General features: G+C 41.2%; 1 protein-coding gene across 1 annotated transcript in view; it reads right to left on the bottom strand.

Annotated features, from left to right (window-relative positions):
* LOC126187303 (nucleolar protein 58) overlaps positions 1 to 19,966 on the bottom strand; it is a 75,676-nt gene that overhangs the window by 16,932 nt on the left and 38,778 nt on the right. Inside the window, exons 6-10 of the mRNA XM_049928296.1 lie at positions 18,062 to 18,225; positions 9,037 to 9,233; positions 7,631 to 7,758; positions 1,034 to 1,162; positions 337 to 420 (exon numbers count right to left, since the gene is read on the bottom strand). Of these exons, the coding sequence (XP_049784253.1) occupies positions 337 to 420; positions 1,034 to 1,162; positions 7,631 to 7,758; positions 9,037 to 9,233; positions 18,062 to 18,225 (702 nt within the window). The remainder of the gene's footprint in view (positions 1 to 336; positions 421 to 1,033; positions 1,163 to 7,630; positions 7,759 to 9,036; positions 9,234 to 18,061; positions 18,226 to 19,966) is intronic.

Raw genomic sequence — 19,966 nt, 5'->3', positions numbered from 1 at the left:
CGTGGCCTTTCAAAGGAACCATCCCAGCATTTTCCTGAAGCAATTTAAGAAAATCACGGAAAACCTAAATCAGGATGGTCGGATGCGTGTTTGAACCGTTGTCCTCTCGGATGCGAGTCCAGTATGTTAACCACTGTACCGCATTGCTCAGTAATGAATGAACAAATGAAATTACATATACAAAAATGATAATTTATGCAATTTTGACAAGTATTTTTTTGACCAAATGTTTTCACTTTGGTTTGTACTGTATTACTGAACCAGCCAAGAAAAGGTCAATATGATTCAGCAGTTTAGAAGATTAGATGTAATAAACATACAACTAAACCAACTTACTTGGAAGTTCCAGGTCCTCTTCAGCACCTTCTACTTCTTGTTTAATTTTCTTCTTCTTCTTTTTCTTTTCCACTGAGCCACCACCTATAAAAAGATTACAAGACTATAAAAATGTGAATATGTAGAAAGGAAAGAACAGTCAATAACAAAACAATTGCTGGAATCTTTCCCCTGACAATCTGATTGTTTTTAACCTTGGAACCACTGGTACCACTTCACCCTCGAGATACTGGGCAATATGAGTTCTAGTGGGAAAGGTAGAGAGAGAAAGTATTCAATTTCTTCATTAAAATGCCATACACACTACATCTTACATCTTTCCCCATGAGGGACCTTTGAAATTTACCTTTCTTACACTTCTTTTACAAAAGTCTACTTTTTTTAAACACTTTTTTTCTGCCTGCATGAATACAGCATTTGGCTGTGTTCAACTGCCGAACCACAGATCAAAAAAAGCCCTGGTTTCAATTCTTGGTTGCTCCCAGAATTTTTTCTTGTCACTCCTTTCACCTATGACAGTGACTTCTTAATGTGAAAAATGACAAGTTGCCTTGTAACTGGCTCAACAAGTCAGTTCGGCGGGCAAGGGCATATCATCTCCAATTGCACTATTCTTTTTAAACAACTGGTGTTCAAACCACCCTTCAAGTTAAACTCAGCTTTACTTTGCTTGTGAATACAAATCTTTGTTACTTACCCATTTCTACCGGAAATTCAGTATCGTCTGGTTCAGTCTTCACTTTCTTCTTTGGAGGTAAGGGAGTCCCACCTCCAACATTTTCTTCAAGCTCTTCTTGTTCATGCTTAACCTTCACCTTCTTCTCACCTTGGGAACACAATTTTTTTTATTTATATCAGCTCCAAATGAAGATAACAAATGTCTCTTATTAGGTAGCAAAAAGTTAGTGATGTTTGGATGGAGTAAACACCAGTCACAAACTATGATAGTGAGATTTAAATGCAACTCAACTGAACGTAACTTGCGTGTTTTTTTCCATTATTATTTACATTTTGATGAATTTGCATGTTCAAAGAGTATCCTTTCATTTGTCCATGACAAAACTTATACAAAAGCTAAACAAAAAAGGCAAGACTACTATACAATAAATGAACCAGATAGCATGCCAAATTTAGGTACGAGATCCAAAGGCCAATTGTTATGGGAAAACATAAATGAGGTTAACTGCAGTACCAACTTCCACCTGACACTTTCAAAGTATTACAGATACCAGCTGCTATACTGCCAATTGGAGAGCTAGTCAGTCAGTAGCATTAACAGACACTGAGTAAGATTTGTCTTTTTGATGCAAACTGTTCCAGTGGTCTTCGTCTGTCTCTGATAATGGAGAAATTCTCCATTTGTAGAGCCACACGAAAACAATTGCACCCATGGCCAAAATGGCTGTTTTATTCATCTGATTACACTTACTTTACAACATGATGTGGCTCTATACACAGGAAACTTTTATGTCAACTGAGCCTTGGCACAGTAGTATTATGATAAGGGGTTCAGGCTACCAAGCTTCCATTTCTGGAAATTAAACTAAGAATATGTTTCAGATCAAGTGGAATCATTAAAACACTCATAAAGAAATTTTATTTATCCTTCTTAGGCCTACATCCCATAGCTCCTGAGAATTCCAAGAATTAGTGATTTAAATGCCTTGTAAATATACTCAGGGAGGAAAACCCCTTTTAACTGGGGCAGCATGAAGAGGTATAAGGCCTGCATTAACATCAATTACCTTCCTTGCATGAGGGCTTAAAACTGTAGTTCTTTCTATATATTTTTTTAACTTCAGAAAGACAATGAAAAGTCTAAAAATTAATATTTTGTTATTTTAAATGAAATAAATTCTTTCTCTGCTTTCCTTGCTTGAATGAATACCATCTGACACACTGCAATAGCTTACGATGACCAGATGAAAATCTTATTCTTCTAGGAGGAAGAGAGAGACCCACAATACATGTGGAACACATTTGGTTGCTTTTTCACCTTCAGAATCCATGAAAAAGGAGAATCTATTTTAAATATTTATAAAGTCTTCACCAGAGACCAAACATGAGTGGCCCACATCCATAGGCATGTAAGCTGATTACATTTTTTCCATTTTGAAAACAATTTTGCAACAATTCTCATTCTCCTTATGTAAATTTTAACCACATACCCCACCCCCAGCTTATCAAGGTAGGGCGGCTTCCATGCCTCAACGATACAGATAGCTGTACAGTACCAAATGTGTGACCACTATTACTGAGGGGTACACGTGGAGAAGCTAGATAAACCTGCAGTTCCTGAACAGGTGTAGTTGTAGGAGCAACAATATGAGTGACTGACAGATATGGCCTTGCTATGCTGGTACTGGAAACAGCTGAAAGCAAGGGGTAAACTGCACTTATCATTTCTTTCCCGAAGCCATGTAGCTCTACTGTATGGTTAAGTGAGGATGTCATCCTCATGTGTAAAATATTCTGAAGTAAATAGTCCCCCATTCGGAATTCCGGGCAGGGACTGCTCAGGTGGATGTTGTCTTTAGGAAAACCGTATCTGGCATTCTACAGGTCGGAGTGAGAAATGTTAGATCCCTTACTCAGGCAGGTAGATTAGAGAATTTAAAAAATAGTTCAAACAGGGAATTCTGATGTTGTAGAAACTAATGGAGTGAAGCGTGTTAGCAGGAAGATCACGACTTATGTCAGGCCAGTAAAGAGTTATCAACACAAAATCAAATGAGGGTAATGGTGGAGTAGGCCCAATAATGAATAAGAAAATAGACATGCAACCAACACCTCTTGCAGTAGCACAAGTTTATAGCAGTATCTCCAGCATGCTGGGGACGGAACCAGTCTGATACATGATTACAATAACGGTTACAGGAACAGTCTTAAGTTGCATAGTGTTTCATTTTTTTACTGATGACTAGTTTCAGACTGCTTTTCCATTATCTAATCATCCACATACATAAGTCTTACATTAAAACCAGATGGGCATGCAAGTTATAGCCCACAAAACATGTACGCCTGGAAATATGTAATGTCATGGCATCTATATACATACTGTGTATCGCCACGCTTATATGTTTTGTGGGCAGTAACTTACTTGCACATCTGGTTGATATGCAAGGCTTATGTACTTGGGCGATCTGGTAATGGGCAACCTGTCTGAAACAAATCATCAACAAATAAATAAAACTTCTTAAGCAACTTAATTAAGATGGTTCATCTAACAGTTATTGTAAAAACAGATCTTAATTAGCTCTGCAGATGAAGAAGATTGCAAGAATGTAAGATGAGACAAAGGAAATTATTCAGATAGTTAAAGGAGATGAAAGGGTGGCTGGAATTCGATAGTGGGTACAGGAACAGAAGGAAAAATACTAGGAGCACATGAACTGGGGAAAAGGAATAATAGAGAAAGCCACCAGATAGAATCATGCCTGATCTGCTACCATTTGTGAATCTGAGTATAGTTTTGAGGAATTAGTAAACGTGTCATCACATGGAGTTTACAGAGTGCTTAATGTAAATTACAGACCAGTCCACTACCTATAAACAAATGTAGATTGAATCAGGTGTGTGTGTGTGTGTGTGTGTGTGTGTGTGTGTGTGTGTGTGTGTGTGTATATGCGGATGGATATGTGTGTGTGTGCGAGTATATACCCGTCCTTTTTTCCCCCTAAGGTAAGTCTTTCCGCTCCCGGGATTGGAATGACTCCTTACCCTCTCCCTTAAAACCCAAATCCTTTCGTCTTTCCCTCTCCTTCCCTCTTTCCTGAAGAGGCAACCGTTGGTTGCGAAAGCTAGAATTTTGTGTGTATGTTTGTGTTTGTTTGTGTGTCTATCGACCTGCCAGCGCTTTTGTTTGGTAAGTCTCATCATCTTTCTATATATATATACCAAACAAAAGCGCTGGCAGGTCGATAGACACACAAACAAACACAAACATACACACAAAAATCTAGCTTTCGCAACCAACGGTTGCCTCGTCAGGAAAGAGGGAAGGAGAAGGGAAGACAAAAGGATATGGGTTTTAAGGGAGAGGGTAAGGAGTCATTCCAATCCCGGGAGCGGAAAGACTTACCTTAGGGGGAAAAAAGGACAGGTATACACTCGCACACACACACACACATATCCATCCGCATATACACAGACACAAGCAGACATTTGTAAAGGCAAAGAGTTTGGGCAGAGATGTCAGTCGGGACGGAAGTACAGAGGCAAAGATGATGTTGAAAGACAGGTGAGGTATGAGCGGCGGCAGATTGAAATTAGAAATTAGCGGAGATTGAGGCCTGGCGGATAGCGAGAAGAGAGGATATGCTGAAGGGCAAGTTCCCATCTCCGGAGTTCAGACAGGTTGGTGTTAGTGGGAAGTATCCAGATAACCCGGACGGTGTAACACTGTGCCAAGATTTGCTGGCCGTGCACCAAGGCATGTTTAGCCACAGGGTGATCCTCATTGCCAACAAACACTGTCTGCCTGTGTCCATTCATGCGAATGGACAGTTTGTTGCTGGTCATTCCCACATAGAACGCTTCACAGTGTAGGCAGGTCAGTTGGTAAATCACGTGGGTGCTTTCACACGTGGCTCTGCCTTTGATCGTGTACACCTTCCGGGTTACAGGACTGGAATAGGTGGTGGTGGGAGGGTGCATGGGACAGGTTTTACACCGGGGGCGGTTACAGGGGTAGGAGCCAGAGGGTAGGGAAGGTGGTTTGGGGATTTCATAGGGATGAACTAAGAGGTTACGAAGGTTAGGTGGACAGCGGAAAGACACTCTTGGTGGAGTGGGGAGGATTTCATGAAGGATGGATCTCATTTCAGGGCAGGATTTGAGGAAGTCGTATCCCTGCTGGAGAGTCACATTCAGAATCTGATCCAGTCCCGGAAAGTATCCTGTCACAAGTGGGGCACTTTTGGGGTTCTTCTGTGGAAGGTTCCGGGTTTGAGGAGATGAGGAAGTGGCTCTGGTTATTTGCTTCTGTACCAGGTCGGGAGGGTAGTTACGGGATGCAAAAGCTGTTTTCAGGTTTTGCATCCCGTAACTACCCTCCCGACCTGGTACAGAAGCAAATAACCAGAGCCACTTCCTCATCTCCTCAAACCCGGAACCTTCCACAGAAGAACCCCAAAAGTGCCCCACTTGTGACAGGATACTTTCCGGGACTGGATCAGATTCTGAATGTGACTCTCCAGCAGGGATACGACTTCCTCAAATCCTGCCCTGAAATGAGATCCATCCTTCATGAAATCCTCCCCACTCCACCAAGAGTGTCTTTCCGCCGTCCACCTAACCTTCGTAACCTCTTAGTTCATCCCTATGAAATCCCCAAACCACCTTCCCTACCCTCTGGCTCCTACCCCTGTAACCGCCCCCGGTGTAAAACCTGTCCCATGCACCCTCCCACCACCACCTATTCCAGTCCTATAACCCGGAAGGTGTACACGGTCAAAGGCAGAGCCACGTGTGAAAGCACCCACGTGATTTACCAACTGACCTGCCTACAATGTGAAGCGTTCTATGTGGGAATGACCAGCAACAAACTGTCCATTCGCATGAATGGACACAGGCAGACAGTGTTTGTTGGCAATGAGGATCACCCTGTGGCTAAACATGCCTTGGTGCACGGCCAGCACATCTTGGCTCAGAGTTACACCGTCCGGGTTATCTGGATACTTCCCACTAACACCAACCTGTCTGAACTCCGGAGATGGGAACTTGCCCTCCAGCATATCCTCTCTTCTCGCTATCCGCCAGGCCTCAATCTCCGCTAATTTCTAATTTCAATCTGCCGCCGCTCATACCTCACCTGTCTTTCAACATCATCTTTGCCTCTGTACTTCCGTCCCGACTGACATCTCTGCCCAAACTCTTTGCCTTTACAAATGTCTGCTTGTGTCTGTGTATATGCGGATGGATATGTGTGTGTGTGTGTGCGAGTGTATACCTGTCCTTTTTTCCCCCTAAGGTAAGTCTTTCCGCTCCCGGGATTGGAATGACTCCTTACCCTCTCCCTTAAAACCCATATCCTTTTGTCTTCCCTTCTCCTTCCCTCTTTCCTGACGAGGCAACCGTTGGTTGCGAAAGCTAGATTTTTGTGTGTATGTTTGTGTTTGTTTGTGTGTCTATCGACCTGCCAGCGCTTATATATATATATATATATATATGGTTATAATAGAAGGAAACATTCCACGAAGGAAAAATATATCTAAAAACAAAGATGATGTGACTTACCAAATGAAAGTGCTGGCAGGTCGACAGACACACAAACGAACACAAACATACACACAAAATTCAAGCTTTCGCAACAAACTGTTGCCTCATCAGGAAAGTGGGAAGGAGAGGGAAAGACGAAAGGATGTGGGTTTTAAGGGAGAGGGTAAGGAGTCATTCCAGTCCCGGGAGCGGAAAGACTGACCTTAGGGGGAAAAAAGGACGGGTACACATTCGCACACACACACATATCCATCCACACATATACAGACCTGGTCTGTATATGTGTGGATGGATATGTGTGTGTGTGCGAATGTGTACCCGTCCTTTTTTCCCCCTAAGGTCAGTCTTTCCGCTCCCGGGACTGGAATGACTCCTTACCCTCTCCCTTAAAACCCACATCCTTTCGTCTTTCCCTCTCCTTCCCACTTTCCTGATGAGGCAACAGTTTGTTGCGAAAGCTTGAATTTTGTGTGTATGTTTGTGTTCGTTTGTGTGTCTGTCGACCTGCCAGCACTTTCATTTGGTAAGTCACATCATCTTTGTTTTTAGATATATATATATATATATATATATATATATATATATATATATATATATATATATAGAGTTATAATAGAAGGAAACATTCCACGAAGGAAAAATATACCTAAAAACAAAGATGGTGTGACTTACCAAATGAAAGTGCTGGCAGGTCGACAGACACACAAACTAACACAAACATACACACAAAATTCAAGCTTTCGCAACAAACTGTTGCCTCATCAGGAAAGAAGGAAGGAGAGGGAAAGACGAAAGGATGTGGGTTTTAAGGGAGAGGGTAAGGAGTCATTCCAGTCCCGGGAGCGGAAAGACTTACCTTAGGGGGAAAAAAGGACGGGTATACACTCGCACACACACACATATCCATCCACACATATACAGACACAAGCAGACATTTGTAAAGGCAAAGAGTTATAACGTAAGCAATTTTAGAATGAAGAAAGCACATAATAAAAGAAGTACTCCATCAGCACTTTGGAAGAACTTACAGGAAAAGTAGATATTCTATGATAACATATTATGGAATAAGACTAACTTGAAAATTCCTGGCTTGATATTTCCTCAATGAGAACTTTCTTGGGTGTATCAGCAGCATCCTCTCTTTTCCTCTTGATACCAGTCGGAAGAGTTGAATCTGCAGCGGCTGGGTATTGTCTTACTTCACTGTAAACAAAAAAATCTCACTTTGTATTATATAATGAAAGCGATAAGGCACTACTCAATAACATTAATATATTGTGAGAAAAAAGATAGTTGAGATTCTATACAAACATGAACAGGAAGTTCACACGAAAATGTATTTTTTAACAAACAAACTGGAAATCCAGTCACTTGAAGTAACAGAAAATGAACTTAGAATGGACTCATCATAGGATTCATTCATTACCCCCCCCATTTTCTTAATTGCTACAGCATAAATTCACACAAACGCTTCCTGAAAACGCTTCTACAGAATATCCTTTGTCCGGCTTTACAATTCTGTTTTTCTATTACACAGTGTAGTAATACTTACAAAGCCATATGAAAACAATGAATTAACATTCTCTGCATCAAATAAATAAATAAGTAAATACAATAAAGCTTTCATCGCAACAATGCTGTTCCTTCACAATCTCAACTAGATTTAACAGAAGAATTAATTTCACGAATTTAGTTTTAAAACGATGTAGTTAACAGATACTTTAATCATCACTCATGTTTTTTTGACATTCAAAAGAAAAATGGCTCTTTTCATTAGTTATAAAGGCAACATTCACTTCCTTAATTCAAGTTACTGAAAATTGGGAAAGTGCAAAAAAATTGGTACTGACTATAAATATCAAGGTCTTATGCCACATTTGCAATGAAACAAGTAGGATTATAAGTACGCATATGCATCTGATGATTTTACAAGAGATTTCCCACAGCAATGTACAGCACAAAATGATTAAACCTACAAAGAGTAAAATTTATACTATAGACTGGCTTGATAATTCAAAATTTTGTAAGCCAATGAATCACAAATTTACTACAGTTAATTCCACAGATAAAATTAATTTCATTACACCTTTTTCTTCTCAATTTCATCGTATAACGGGAAACACAGAAATGAAATAATTCAGAAACTATTGCTGTAGGATTCTATGTCTTGTTTTTGTCAGTTTTACTTCTTCCTACTACAACTCAAGCAATACACACTTATTTTGGAAATTTATTTCAACTATTCGAAAGTATGTCTCCTTACCAGTGAGAACTTTCCTATTATGTGTCTGATAAATGCCTGCCTTGCCATGAAACTGGGTGCAATTTGATAAGCAATTGTTTTTCTTATACAGAAAAGAGACAGACACCGATTTCCTACATCCATGGAATCACTATAATTTTATATATTCTATTCTATAAAATAAAATGTCCAGATAGTCTGTGAACATGCTGTTCATTCCTCATCTATGGGACACTCACCTTTTGCTGTGGTATTTCTCAAATCTAGCCTTTGCTTTTCCTGTGCCACTAATACGGCGTAAGTTTCCTTCTTCTAGTAGCCGTAATTTTGCTTCAAGTTTTGCCTTATGCTCAACACCCATGTCCATACTGGAATCCTCTCCCAAGGCATCTACACGAGTTGCCAACGCAGCTTTGGCAGCAAGCATTCTTGACATCTGTTAGATTATATGTCACTTAATACAGACAAAAAGATTTTACACATAGGAATAATATGGTGTCTGCACATAAACTAACACAATATTTACAAGATACTCTTGTACTAAAACATAAATTCACAAATTATGAAATTACTTGAGGCATTAGTGATTCTTGAAAGAGTGTCAGCATATTTGAGCACAAGTTCTTAATTTCTTCCTTTAAAACTGAGAGAGAATTTTTCCACCCAGTATTTAAAATTCCATCACCAGGAAAGTCTTCAGAGATGGATTATCCAACTCTGACATATGTAATTTGACTTCATTTCTTTATTTTTTGCTAGAAACAGTCACGCACCAGTAGTGATGTTAAGTGAGTTAACACGTGTGATTGAAAATGGATACAAGAATGGCTGGGATGGCCCACAATAAGCTGGTACCGATATGAAGTGCCAGTAGTGGGGTTTCTCGAGGCAATGCATACACACAAGTAAATAAATCTGGGAACGGTTCCTAGTTGAGCTCGTTAATCATTTCATCATGGCTGGAACTTTAATCATATGGTCACATTCATGTTGTTAATGACAAGCAAAATTAATTAATTAATTTATAATGTGGATTTTGTTAACAGGTATATTTGTTTATAATAAATATCTGTAATTAAAGAACTTCTACCAATGTTTACAGACAGAACAGACTGCAGAGCAGTACAGATATTTTCTCAAAATATTGTGGGGAGGGGGGGTATTTTTGATAATATATTTTTTTATATTTCTCAAACAATTTTTTATTTCTCAAATCATCACCCCCAATGCAAAGATAAAATGAGGTTCATTCCATGGCAACCCATACTAGTCACCTAGTTCTCCAAGAATTCTTCACCAATGGCCGCAGTTTCCATCTACAACAAAGGTAACATTCCTTTCAGACAGACTGACATTTCAAAATGTTGTGGTGAACAAAATCCATGAGCTCTGCCCCATTTTTCATTATCACATCACTCCTAAGACAAGTGACCTATATATTAACATCAGTGGTGTTAAAAAGGCTCCAGGCCTGATGCAGTACCTGTTGGATAGCATGCAGAATTTTCAGCTGAGTTATGCCCTTTTAAACATAATTTCCTCCCCCCATGAACCATGGACCTTGCCATTGGAGGGGAGGCTTGCGTGCCTCAGCGATACAGATAGCCGTACCGTAAGTGCAACCACAACGGAGGGGTATCTGTTGAGAGGCCAGACAAACGTGTGGTTCCTGAAGAGGGGCAGCAGCCTTTTCAGTAGTTGCTGGGGCAACAGTCTGGGTGATTGACTGATCTGGCCTTGTAACAATAATCAAAACGGCCTTGCTGTGCCGGTACTGCGAACGGCTGAAAGCAAGGGGAAACTACGGCCGTAATTTTTCCCGAGGGCATGATTAAATGATGATGGCATCCTCTTGGGTAAAATATTCCGGAGGTAAAATAGTCCCCCATTCGGATCTCCGGGCGGGGACTACTCAAGAGGATGTCGTTATCAGGAGAAATGAAACTGGCGTTCTACGGATCGGAGAGTGGAATGTCAGATCCCTTAATTGGGCAGGTAGGTTAGAAAATTTAGAAAGGGAAATGGATAGGTTAAAGTTTGATATAGTGGGAATTAGTGAAGTTCGGTTGCAGCAGGAGCAAGACCTCTGGTCAGGTGACTACAGGGTTATAAACACAAAATCAAATAGGGGTAATGCAGGAGTAGGTTTAATAATGAATAGGAAAATAGCAATGCGGGTAAGCTACTACAAACAGCATAGTGAACGCATTATTGTGGCCAAGATAGATACAAAGCCCACACCTACTACAGCTCTGCAGATGACGAAGAAATTGAAGAAAAGTATGATGAAATAAAAGAAATTATTCAGATAGTGAAGGGTGACGAAAATTTAATAGTCATGGGTGAATGGAATTCGGTAGTAGGAAAAGGGAGAGAAGGAAACGTAGTAGGTGAATATGGACTGGGGCTAAGAAATGAAAGAGGAAGCCGCCTGGTAGAATTTTGCACAGAGCACAACTTAATCATAGCTAACACTTGATTAAAGAGTCATAAAAGACGGCTGTATACATGGAAGAAGCCTGGAGATACTGACAGGTTTCAGATAGATTATATAATGGTAAGACAGAGATTTAGGAACCAGGTTTTAAATTGTAAGACATTTCCAGGGGCAGATGTGGACTCTGACCACAATCTATTGGTTATGACCTGTAGATTAAAACTGAAGTAACTGCAAAAAGGTGGGAATTTAAGGAGATGGGACCTGGATAAACTAAAAGAACCAGAGGTTGTACAGAGTTCCAGGGAGAGCATAAGGGAGCAATTGACAGGAATGGGGGAAAGAAATACAGTAGAAGAAGAATGGGTAGCTTTGAGGGATGAAGTAGTGAAGGCAGCAGAGGATCAAGTAGGTAAAAAGACGAGGGCTAGTAGAAATCCTTGGGTAACAGGAAATATTGAATTTAATTGATGAAAGGAGAAAATATAAAAATGCAGTAAATGAAGCAGGCAAAAAGGAATACAGACGTCTCAAAAATGAGATCGACAGGAAGTGCAAAATGGCAGGGATGGCTAGAGGACAAATGTAAGGATGTAGAGGCTTATCTCACTAGGGTAAGATAGATACTGCCTACAGGAAAATTAAAGAGACCTTTGGAGAAAAGAGAACCACTTGCATGAACATCAAGAGCTCAGACGGAAACCCAATTCTAAGCAAAGAAGGGAAAGCAGAAAGGTGGAAGGAGTATATAAAGGGTCTATACAAGGGTGATGTACTTGAGGACAATATTATGGAAATGGAAGAGGATGTAGATGAAGATGAAATGGGAGATACGATACTGCGTGAAGAGTTTGACAGAGCACTGACAGACCTGACTCGAAACAAGGCCCCGGGAGTAGACAACATTCCATTAGAACTACTGACGGCCTTGGGAGAGCCAGTCCTGACAAAACTCTACCATCTAGTGAGCAAGATGTATGAAACAGGCGAAATACCTTCAGACTTCAAGAAGAATATAATAATTCCAATCCCAAAGAATGCAGGTGTTGACAGATGTAAAAAATACTGAACTATCAGTTTAATAAGTCACAGCTGCAAAATACTAACGCGAATTCTTTACAGACGAATGGAAAAACTAGTACAAGCCGACCTCGGGGAATATCAGTTTGGATTCCGTAGAAATGTTGGAACACGGGAGGCAATACTGACCCTACGACTTTCTTAGAAGCTAGATTAAGGAAGGGCAAACCTACGTTTCTAGTATTTGTAGACTTAGAGAAAGCTTTTGACAATGTTGACTGGAATACTCTTTCAAATTCTGTAGGTGGCAGAGGTAAAATACAGGGAGCGAAAGGCTATTTACAATTATCTTAGAAGCTAGATTAAGGAAGGGCAAACCTACGTTTCTAGTATTTGTAAACTTAGAGAAAGCTTTTGACAATGTTGACTGGAATACTCTCTTTCAAATTCTGAAGGTGGCAGGGGTAAAATACAGGGAGCGAAAGGCTATTTACAATTTGTACAGAAACCAGATGGCAGTTATAAAAGTCGCGGGATATGAAAGGGAAGCAGTGGTTGGGATGGGAGTGAGACAGGGTTGTAGTCTCTCCCCGATGTTATTCAATCTGTATATTGAGCAAGCAGTGAAGGAAACAAAAGAAAAATTTGGAGTAGGTATTAAAATCCATGGAGAAGAAATAAAAACTTTGAGGTTCACCGATGACATTGTAATTCTGTCAGAGACAGCAAAGGACTTGGAAGAGCAGTTAAACGGAATGGACAGTGTGTTGAAAGGAGGATATAAGATGAACATCAACAAAAGCAAAACGAGGATAATGGAATATAGTCGAATTAAGTCGAGTGATGCTGAGGGAATTAGATTAGGAAATGAGACACTTAAAGTAGTAAAGGAGTTTTGCTATTTGGGGAGCAAAATAACTGATGATGGTTGAAGTAGAGAGGATATAAAATGTAGACTGGCAACGGCAAGGAAAGCCTTTCTGAAGAAGAGAAATTTGTTAACATCGAGTATAGATTTAAGTGTCAGGAAGTCATTTCTGAAAGTATTTGTATGGAGTGTAGCCATGTATGGAAGTGAAACATGGACGATAATTAGTTTGGACAAGAAGAGAATAGAAGCTTTCGAAATGTGGTGCTACAGAAGAATGCTGAAGATTAGATGGGTGGATCACATAACTAATGAGGAAGTATTGAATAGGATTGGGGAGAAGAGAAGTTTGTGGCACAACTTGATCAGAAGAAGGGATCGGTTGGTAGGACATGTTCTGAGGCACCAAGGGATTACCAATTTAGTATTGGAGGGCAGCGTGGAGGGTAAAAATCGTAGAGGGAGACCAAGAGATGAATACACTAAACAGATTCAAAAGGATGTAGGTTGCAGTAGGTACTGGGAGATGAAGAAGCTTGCACAGGATAGAGTAGCATGGAGAACTGCATCAAACCAGTCTCAGGACTGAAGACCACAACAACAACAAACATAATTTATGACATACTCTTCAAACAAAAACTAAAACCAAGTGTTTGCACGCACAAGTCATATCCATTTATGAGAATGGTGTGCCAGTACTTGAAAGCAACCACAGGTCACACTAATCTACAAAGAAACCACAAATCACACTAATCTACAAATTTGTCATCCAAAACCATTGGCACCCATCTGTTATAGAAGCTTACAACATATCCTGAGCTCAAACACAATGAAGTATCTTAAACAGAATTGTATTCATCTCATACAACACGTTGAAAGCGTGGAAAACAGATGGATGCCATATTTCTTAACTTTCTAAAAGCTTTGACACAAGCATGCAGATGGGGTATCAAAAGAAATTTGCGAATGGACTCAATGTTGACAGCTCTCAGCAATATGCATTGATGATCATGAAACTATAAGATTCTTCTTGCTGCTCATAATGGCTCAGCATCCTAAAGAATGCATTCCCACACTTGAAAGAAGCCACAATAACTAACTGCTGTCCATCTACATCTACATTTATACTCCGCAAGCCACCCAACGGAGTGTGGCGGAGGGCACATTACGTGCCACTGTCATTATCTCCCTTTCCTATTCCAGTCACGTATGGTTGGCGGGAAGAACGACTGCTGGAAAGCCTCAATGCACGCTCGAATCTCTCTAATTTTATATTCGTGATCTCCTCGGAAGGTATAAGTAGGGGGAAGCAATATATTCAATACCTCATCCAGAAACGCACCCTCTTGAAACCTGGACAGCAAGCTACACACCGTCGCGATGCAGGGTGTCTCTCTTGCAGAGTCTGGCACTTGAGTTTGCTAAATATCTCCATAACGCTATCGCGCTTACCAAATAACCCTGTGACGAAACGAGCCACTCTTCTTTGGCTCTTCTCTATCTCCTCTGTCCACCCAACCTGGTACTGATCCCATACTGATGAGCAATACTCAAGTATAGGTCGAACTACTGTTTTGTAAGCCACCTCCTTTGTTGATGGACTACATTTTCTAAGGACTCTCCCAATGAATCTCAACCTGGTACCCGCCTTACCAACAATTAATTTTATATGATCATTCCACTTCAAATCGTTCCGCACGCATACTCCCAGATATTTTACAGAAGTAACTGCTACCAGTGTTTGTTCCGCTATCATATAATCATACAATAAAGGAACCTTCTTTCTATGTATTCGCAATACATTACATTTGTCTATGTTAAGGGTCAGTTGCCACTCCCTGCACCAAGTGCCTATCCGCTGCAGATCTTCCTGCATTTCATTGCAATTTTCTAATGCTGCAACTTCTCTGTATACTACATCATCCGTGAAAAGACACATGGAACTTCCGACAATATCTACTAGGTCATTTATATATATTGTGAAAAGCAATGGTCCCGTAACACTCCCCTGTGGCGTACCAGAAGTTGCTTTAACGTCTGTAGACATCTCTCCATTGAGAACAACCTTTTGTGTTCTGTTTGCTAAACACTCTTCAATCCAGCCACACAGCTGGTCTGATATTCCGTAGGCTCTTACTTTGTTTATCAGGCGACAGTGCGGAACTGTATCGAATGCCTTCCGCAAGTCAAGGACAATGGCATTCACCTGGGAGCCTGTATCTAATATTTTCTGGGCCTCATGATCAAATAAAGCGAGTTGGGTCCCACACGATCGCTGCTTCCGGAATCCATGTTGATTCCTACAGAGCAGATTCTGGGTTTCCAGAAATGACATGATGCGCGAGCAAAAAACATGTTCTAAAATTCTACAATTCTTTGCGCATCTGCTCGATGACCTTTCTTGAAAACTGCAACTATCTGTGCTCTTTTACAATCATTTGGAACCTTCCGTTCCTCTAGAGACTTGCGGTACACAACTGTTAGAAGGGGGCAAGTTCTTTCGCGTACTCTGTGTAGAATCGAATTGGTATCCCGTCAGGTCCAGTGGACTTTCCTCTGTTGAGTGATTTCAGTTGCTTTTGTATTCCTTGGACAGTTATTTCAATATCAGCCATTTTTTCGTTCGTGCAAGGATTTAGAGTAGGAACTGCAGTGCGGTCTTCCTCTGTGAAACAGCTTTGGAAGAAGGTGTTTAGTATTTCAGCTTTACGCGTGCCATCCTCTGTTTCCATGCCATTATCATCCCAGAGTGTCTGGATATGCTGTTTCAATCCACTTACTGATTTAACCAGAACTTCCTACGATTTTCTGTCAAGTCGGTAGATAGAATTTTACTTTCGAATTCACTGAACGCTTCAGGCATAGCCCTCCTTACGCTAACTTTGACACTGTTTAGCTTCTATTTGTCTGAGAGGTTTTGGCTGCGTTTAAATTTTCAGTGCAACTCTCTTTGCTTTCGCAGTAGTTTCCTGACTTTGTTGTTGAACCGCGGTGGGTTTTTCCCATCCCTCACAGTTTTACTCGGCACGTACCTGTCCAAAACGCATTTTACGATTGCCTTGAACTTTTTGCATAAACAGTCAACATTGTCAGTGTCAGAACAGAAATTTTTGTTCTGATCTGTTAGGTAGTCTGAAATCTGCCTCCTATTACTCTTGCTAAACAGATAAACCTTCCTCCCTTTTTTTATATTCCTATTTACTTCCATATTCAGAGATGCTGCAACGGTCTTATGATCACTGATTCCCTGTTCTGCGCTTACAGAGTCAAAAAGTTCGGGTCTCTTCGTTATCAGTAGGTCCAAGATGTTATCTCCATGAGTCGGTTCTCTGTTAAATTGCTAGAGGGAAATTTCAGATAGTGCACTCAGTATAATGTCACTCGATGCTCTGTCCTTACCACCCGTCCTAAACATCTGAGTGTCCCAGTCTATATCTGGTAAATTGAAATCTCCACCTAAGGACAAAATTTATGTGAAATGTATTCCAGATTTTCTCTCAGTTGTTCTGCCAATAATGCTGCAGAGTCGGGAGGTCGGTAAAAGGAGCCAATTATTAACCTAGCTCGGTTGTCGAGTATAACCTCCACCGATTATAATTCACAGGAACTATCCACTTTTATTTCACTACAGGATAAACTACTACTAACAGCGACAAACACGCCACCACCGATTGCATGCAATCTATCCTTTCTAAACACCGTCTGTGCCTTTGTATAAATTTCAGCAGAATTTATCTCTGGCTTCAGCCAGCTTTCCGTACCTATAACAATTTCAGCTTCGGTGCTTTCTATCAGCACTTGAAGTTCCAGTACTTTAACAATGCAGCTTCGACAGTTTACAATTACAATACCGATGCTGCTTGGTCCCCACATGTCCTGACTTTGCCCCACACTCTTTGAAGTTGTTGCCATTTCTGTACTTGACAGAGGCCATCTAACTTAAAAAACCGGCCAGTCCATACCACACAACCCCTGCTACACGTGTAGCCGCCTGCTGAGTGTAGTGGACTCCTGACCTATCAAGCGGGACCTGAAACCCCACCACCCTATGAAGCAAGTCGAGGAATCTGCTGCCCACATGGTCGCAGAACCGTCTCAGCCTCTGATTCAGACCCTCCACTCGGCTCTGTACCAAAGGTCTGCAGTCAGTCCTGTCGACAATGTTGCAGATCGTGAGCTCTGCGTCATCCCGCTAACGAGACTGGCAGTCTTCACCAAATCAGATAGACAGCCGCCGGAAGCCAGAGAGGATTTCCTCCGATCCACAGCAAAACACATCATTGGTGCCAACATGAGCGACCACCTACAGATGGGTGCACCCTGTACCTTTCATGGCATCCAGAAGGACCCTTTCCACATCTGGAATGACTCCCCCCGGTATGCACACAAGAGTGCACATTGGTTTTCTTCCCCTCCCTTGCAGTCATATCCCTAGGGGGGCCCATTACGTGCCTGACATTGGAGCTCCCAACTACTAGTAAGCCCACACTCTACGACTGCCCGGATCTTGAGTTACGAGTTTCAGTTATATACTTGCAACAATTTCTGAGACATTCAAAACTATCTAACAGCTAGACTTTACAAATCGTCACTACAAGAAACAACCCGACACATTAGTACGTATTTGTGAATACTTCAGTGGACGACAAACTGAACACTTTATTGCTAAATAGATAATTAAACAGCACACCCTTTGTTCATAAAATTACATGTGCAATGTTTTCAGTACCAAACAATTATTATAATTTTCAGTTTTTTGACATTATTACTTTTATTTATTATGCTGTCGGGGACAGTGAAGTGGTGATTGCAGTATTTCATGTAATCGTGCAGCTGTGTTCACTCCTCAGTTTCGTTTTCTCACAAAAGATTTGCTGTGTATTATTTTTAGTAACCTATCACAAACAGTAACAGAAAGAGAATAAGATTAAATACTTACCTTTCCCTTGTTTTTTGCACTTGTTTGTCCAATAAGAGATGAGTGGTAAATCAACCCATATTTTGGGGTATCTTTCTTTGTCTTGAGTGCCCGGAAAAGAGCTTTTTCAGCACCTAAAATTTGTATTGTAGATGCTGGATGTTTTGCTAGGTTGATCAAAGAACCTGCAAATTATACACAGAGATAAAATTGGAATTACATGGAAATACAATGTTTTACGCGTTTTGAACATCAATACACACTCACGACAAACTTAACACTATTTTAAACAATGGAATTTAAGCAATGGAAAGTTCAGATTGAAATATCAACAACATTATGAAAAGGATAGATTGCTACTCACTGTAAAGATGACCTGCTGAGTTATAGACAGGCACAATGAAAAAACTTTTACACACTGAGCTTTTGACAAAGCCTTCTTCAAAAAAGAAAACACACACACATTCCCACAGGCAGGCACAGCTCACATACACATGCCTGCTATCTCTGGCCACTGTGACCAGAGCCACTGCTGCCGGAATGAAAGCAGCAATCCGGAGTAAGGAGGGGAAGGGGTAGGGGTTGAGAGAGGAATAGCAGGGTAAGGGTGGGGGAGAGAAGAGCACTGTCTGGAGCAGCATTTAGTGACTAGATGCCAGCTGGAAAAAGCTGCCAGGAGCAATGCCAGGAGGCTGGGAGGGGGACAGAAAGCAAGAAAGGAGAGAAGACTAGAAAGGGTAAAGATAAGTGGGTAAGTTGGCTAACAACAGCACACAAACACACAAAGAGGGTGAGGAGATGTGAACTGGGAGGTAGTGTCAGGACAGAGGGGGTGGAAACTGCAGGCTGCAAGGTGTGGGGCATGAGGTTACAGTAGGCTGAGGCTGGTATAATTTCAGAAGCAGAGAATGTGTTTTAAGGATAGTTTCCATCTGTGCAGTTCAAGAAAGCTGGTGGTAGAGGGAAGGATCCACATGACCCGGGTTCTGAAGCAGCCATTGAAATCAAGCATGTCATGTTCAAGTATCCCTATGCCACTCCCAATTCCAACCCCTTGCTATAGGGTTGTACCCATTGATCTTTTCCCTTCTCCTCCCCTCTTGTTTTCTACTGCCCATGTCCCTGCCTCCACTCATGCCACCCTCCCCCACAGCCTCCTGCTCCTGTGCCTGGCAGCCTTGTCTTGCTGCCATCTACTCCCTACGCAGCCCACCTGACACTGCTCTTCTCCCCCCCCCCCCCCCCCCCCCCCCACCCGTACACTACCACTCTCACTTCCCTGGCCTACTCTGGATTGCTGCTTTCATACAACACCAAAGCTGCATTCTAGCTACAGCAGCCTGAGATAATGTTCATGTGAGCTGCTTGTTTGATTGTGTGTGTTTTCTTACCTGAAGGACACTTTCACCAAAAGCTCAATGTTTAACAGTCTTTTCATTGTGGCTATCTGTGCTTACTCATCTGCCTATTGTACTTTGTTTCCTTCAATTTTTTTATTCACACCTATAAATAAGCGTCACGCACACAGGTCTTAGTCAGCCAGGCCTCAGAAGGGAAATCATGAACACCCAATGTGCAACTGTTTACTTTTCAGTTAGTGCTTGAAATGATAACTACTATATAAAGCCAACCTTAAACATTATATATTTCTCTGTCACTTAGTACTGAACTGTTAAAATTAGAAGTCACTAACAAGGAGATGGCACAACCATGGGGTCGGAGATTTGTCCGAAATTCTGTGTGGTGAAAGAAGACCCACAACACCTCACGTGATTAAAATATTAGGATGCACTACTCGGAAAATCTCGAGAAAAATCGATCCAAAGTTTCTTAGGTGACTTATGAGTACAAAATGTTAGTCCTTTGCCGAGCCGCCATCTGGCCTAGAAGGTTAGGGCTCAGACTCGGACTTTTACGCCAGAGGTC

This window comes from Schistocerca cancellata, chromosome 5 (assembly GCF_023864275.1).
Source record: "Schistocerca cancellata isolate TAMUIC-IGC-003103 chromosome 5, iqSchCanc2.1, whole genome shotgun sequence".
Taxonomy (NCBI): Eukaryota; Metazoa; Arthropoda; class Insecta; order Orthoptera; family Acrididae; genus Schistocerca; species Schistocerca cancellata.
This window is presented reverse-complemented; position numbering and strand designations above follow the sequence as displayed.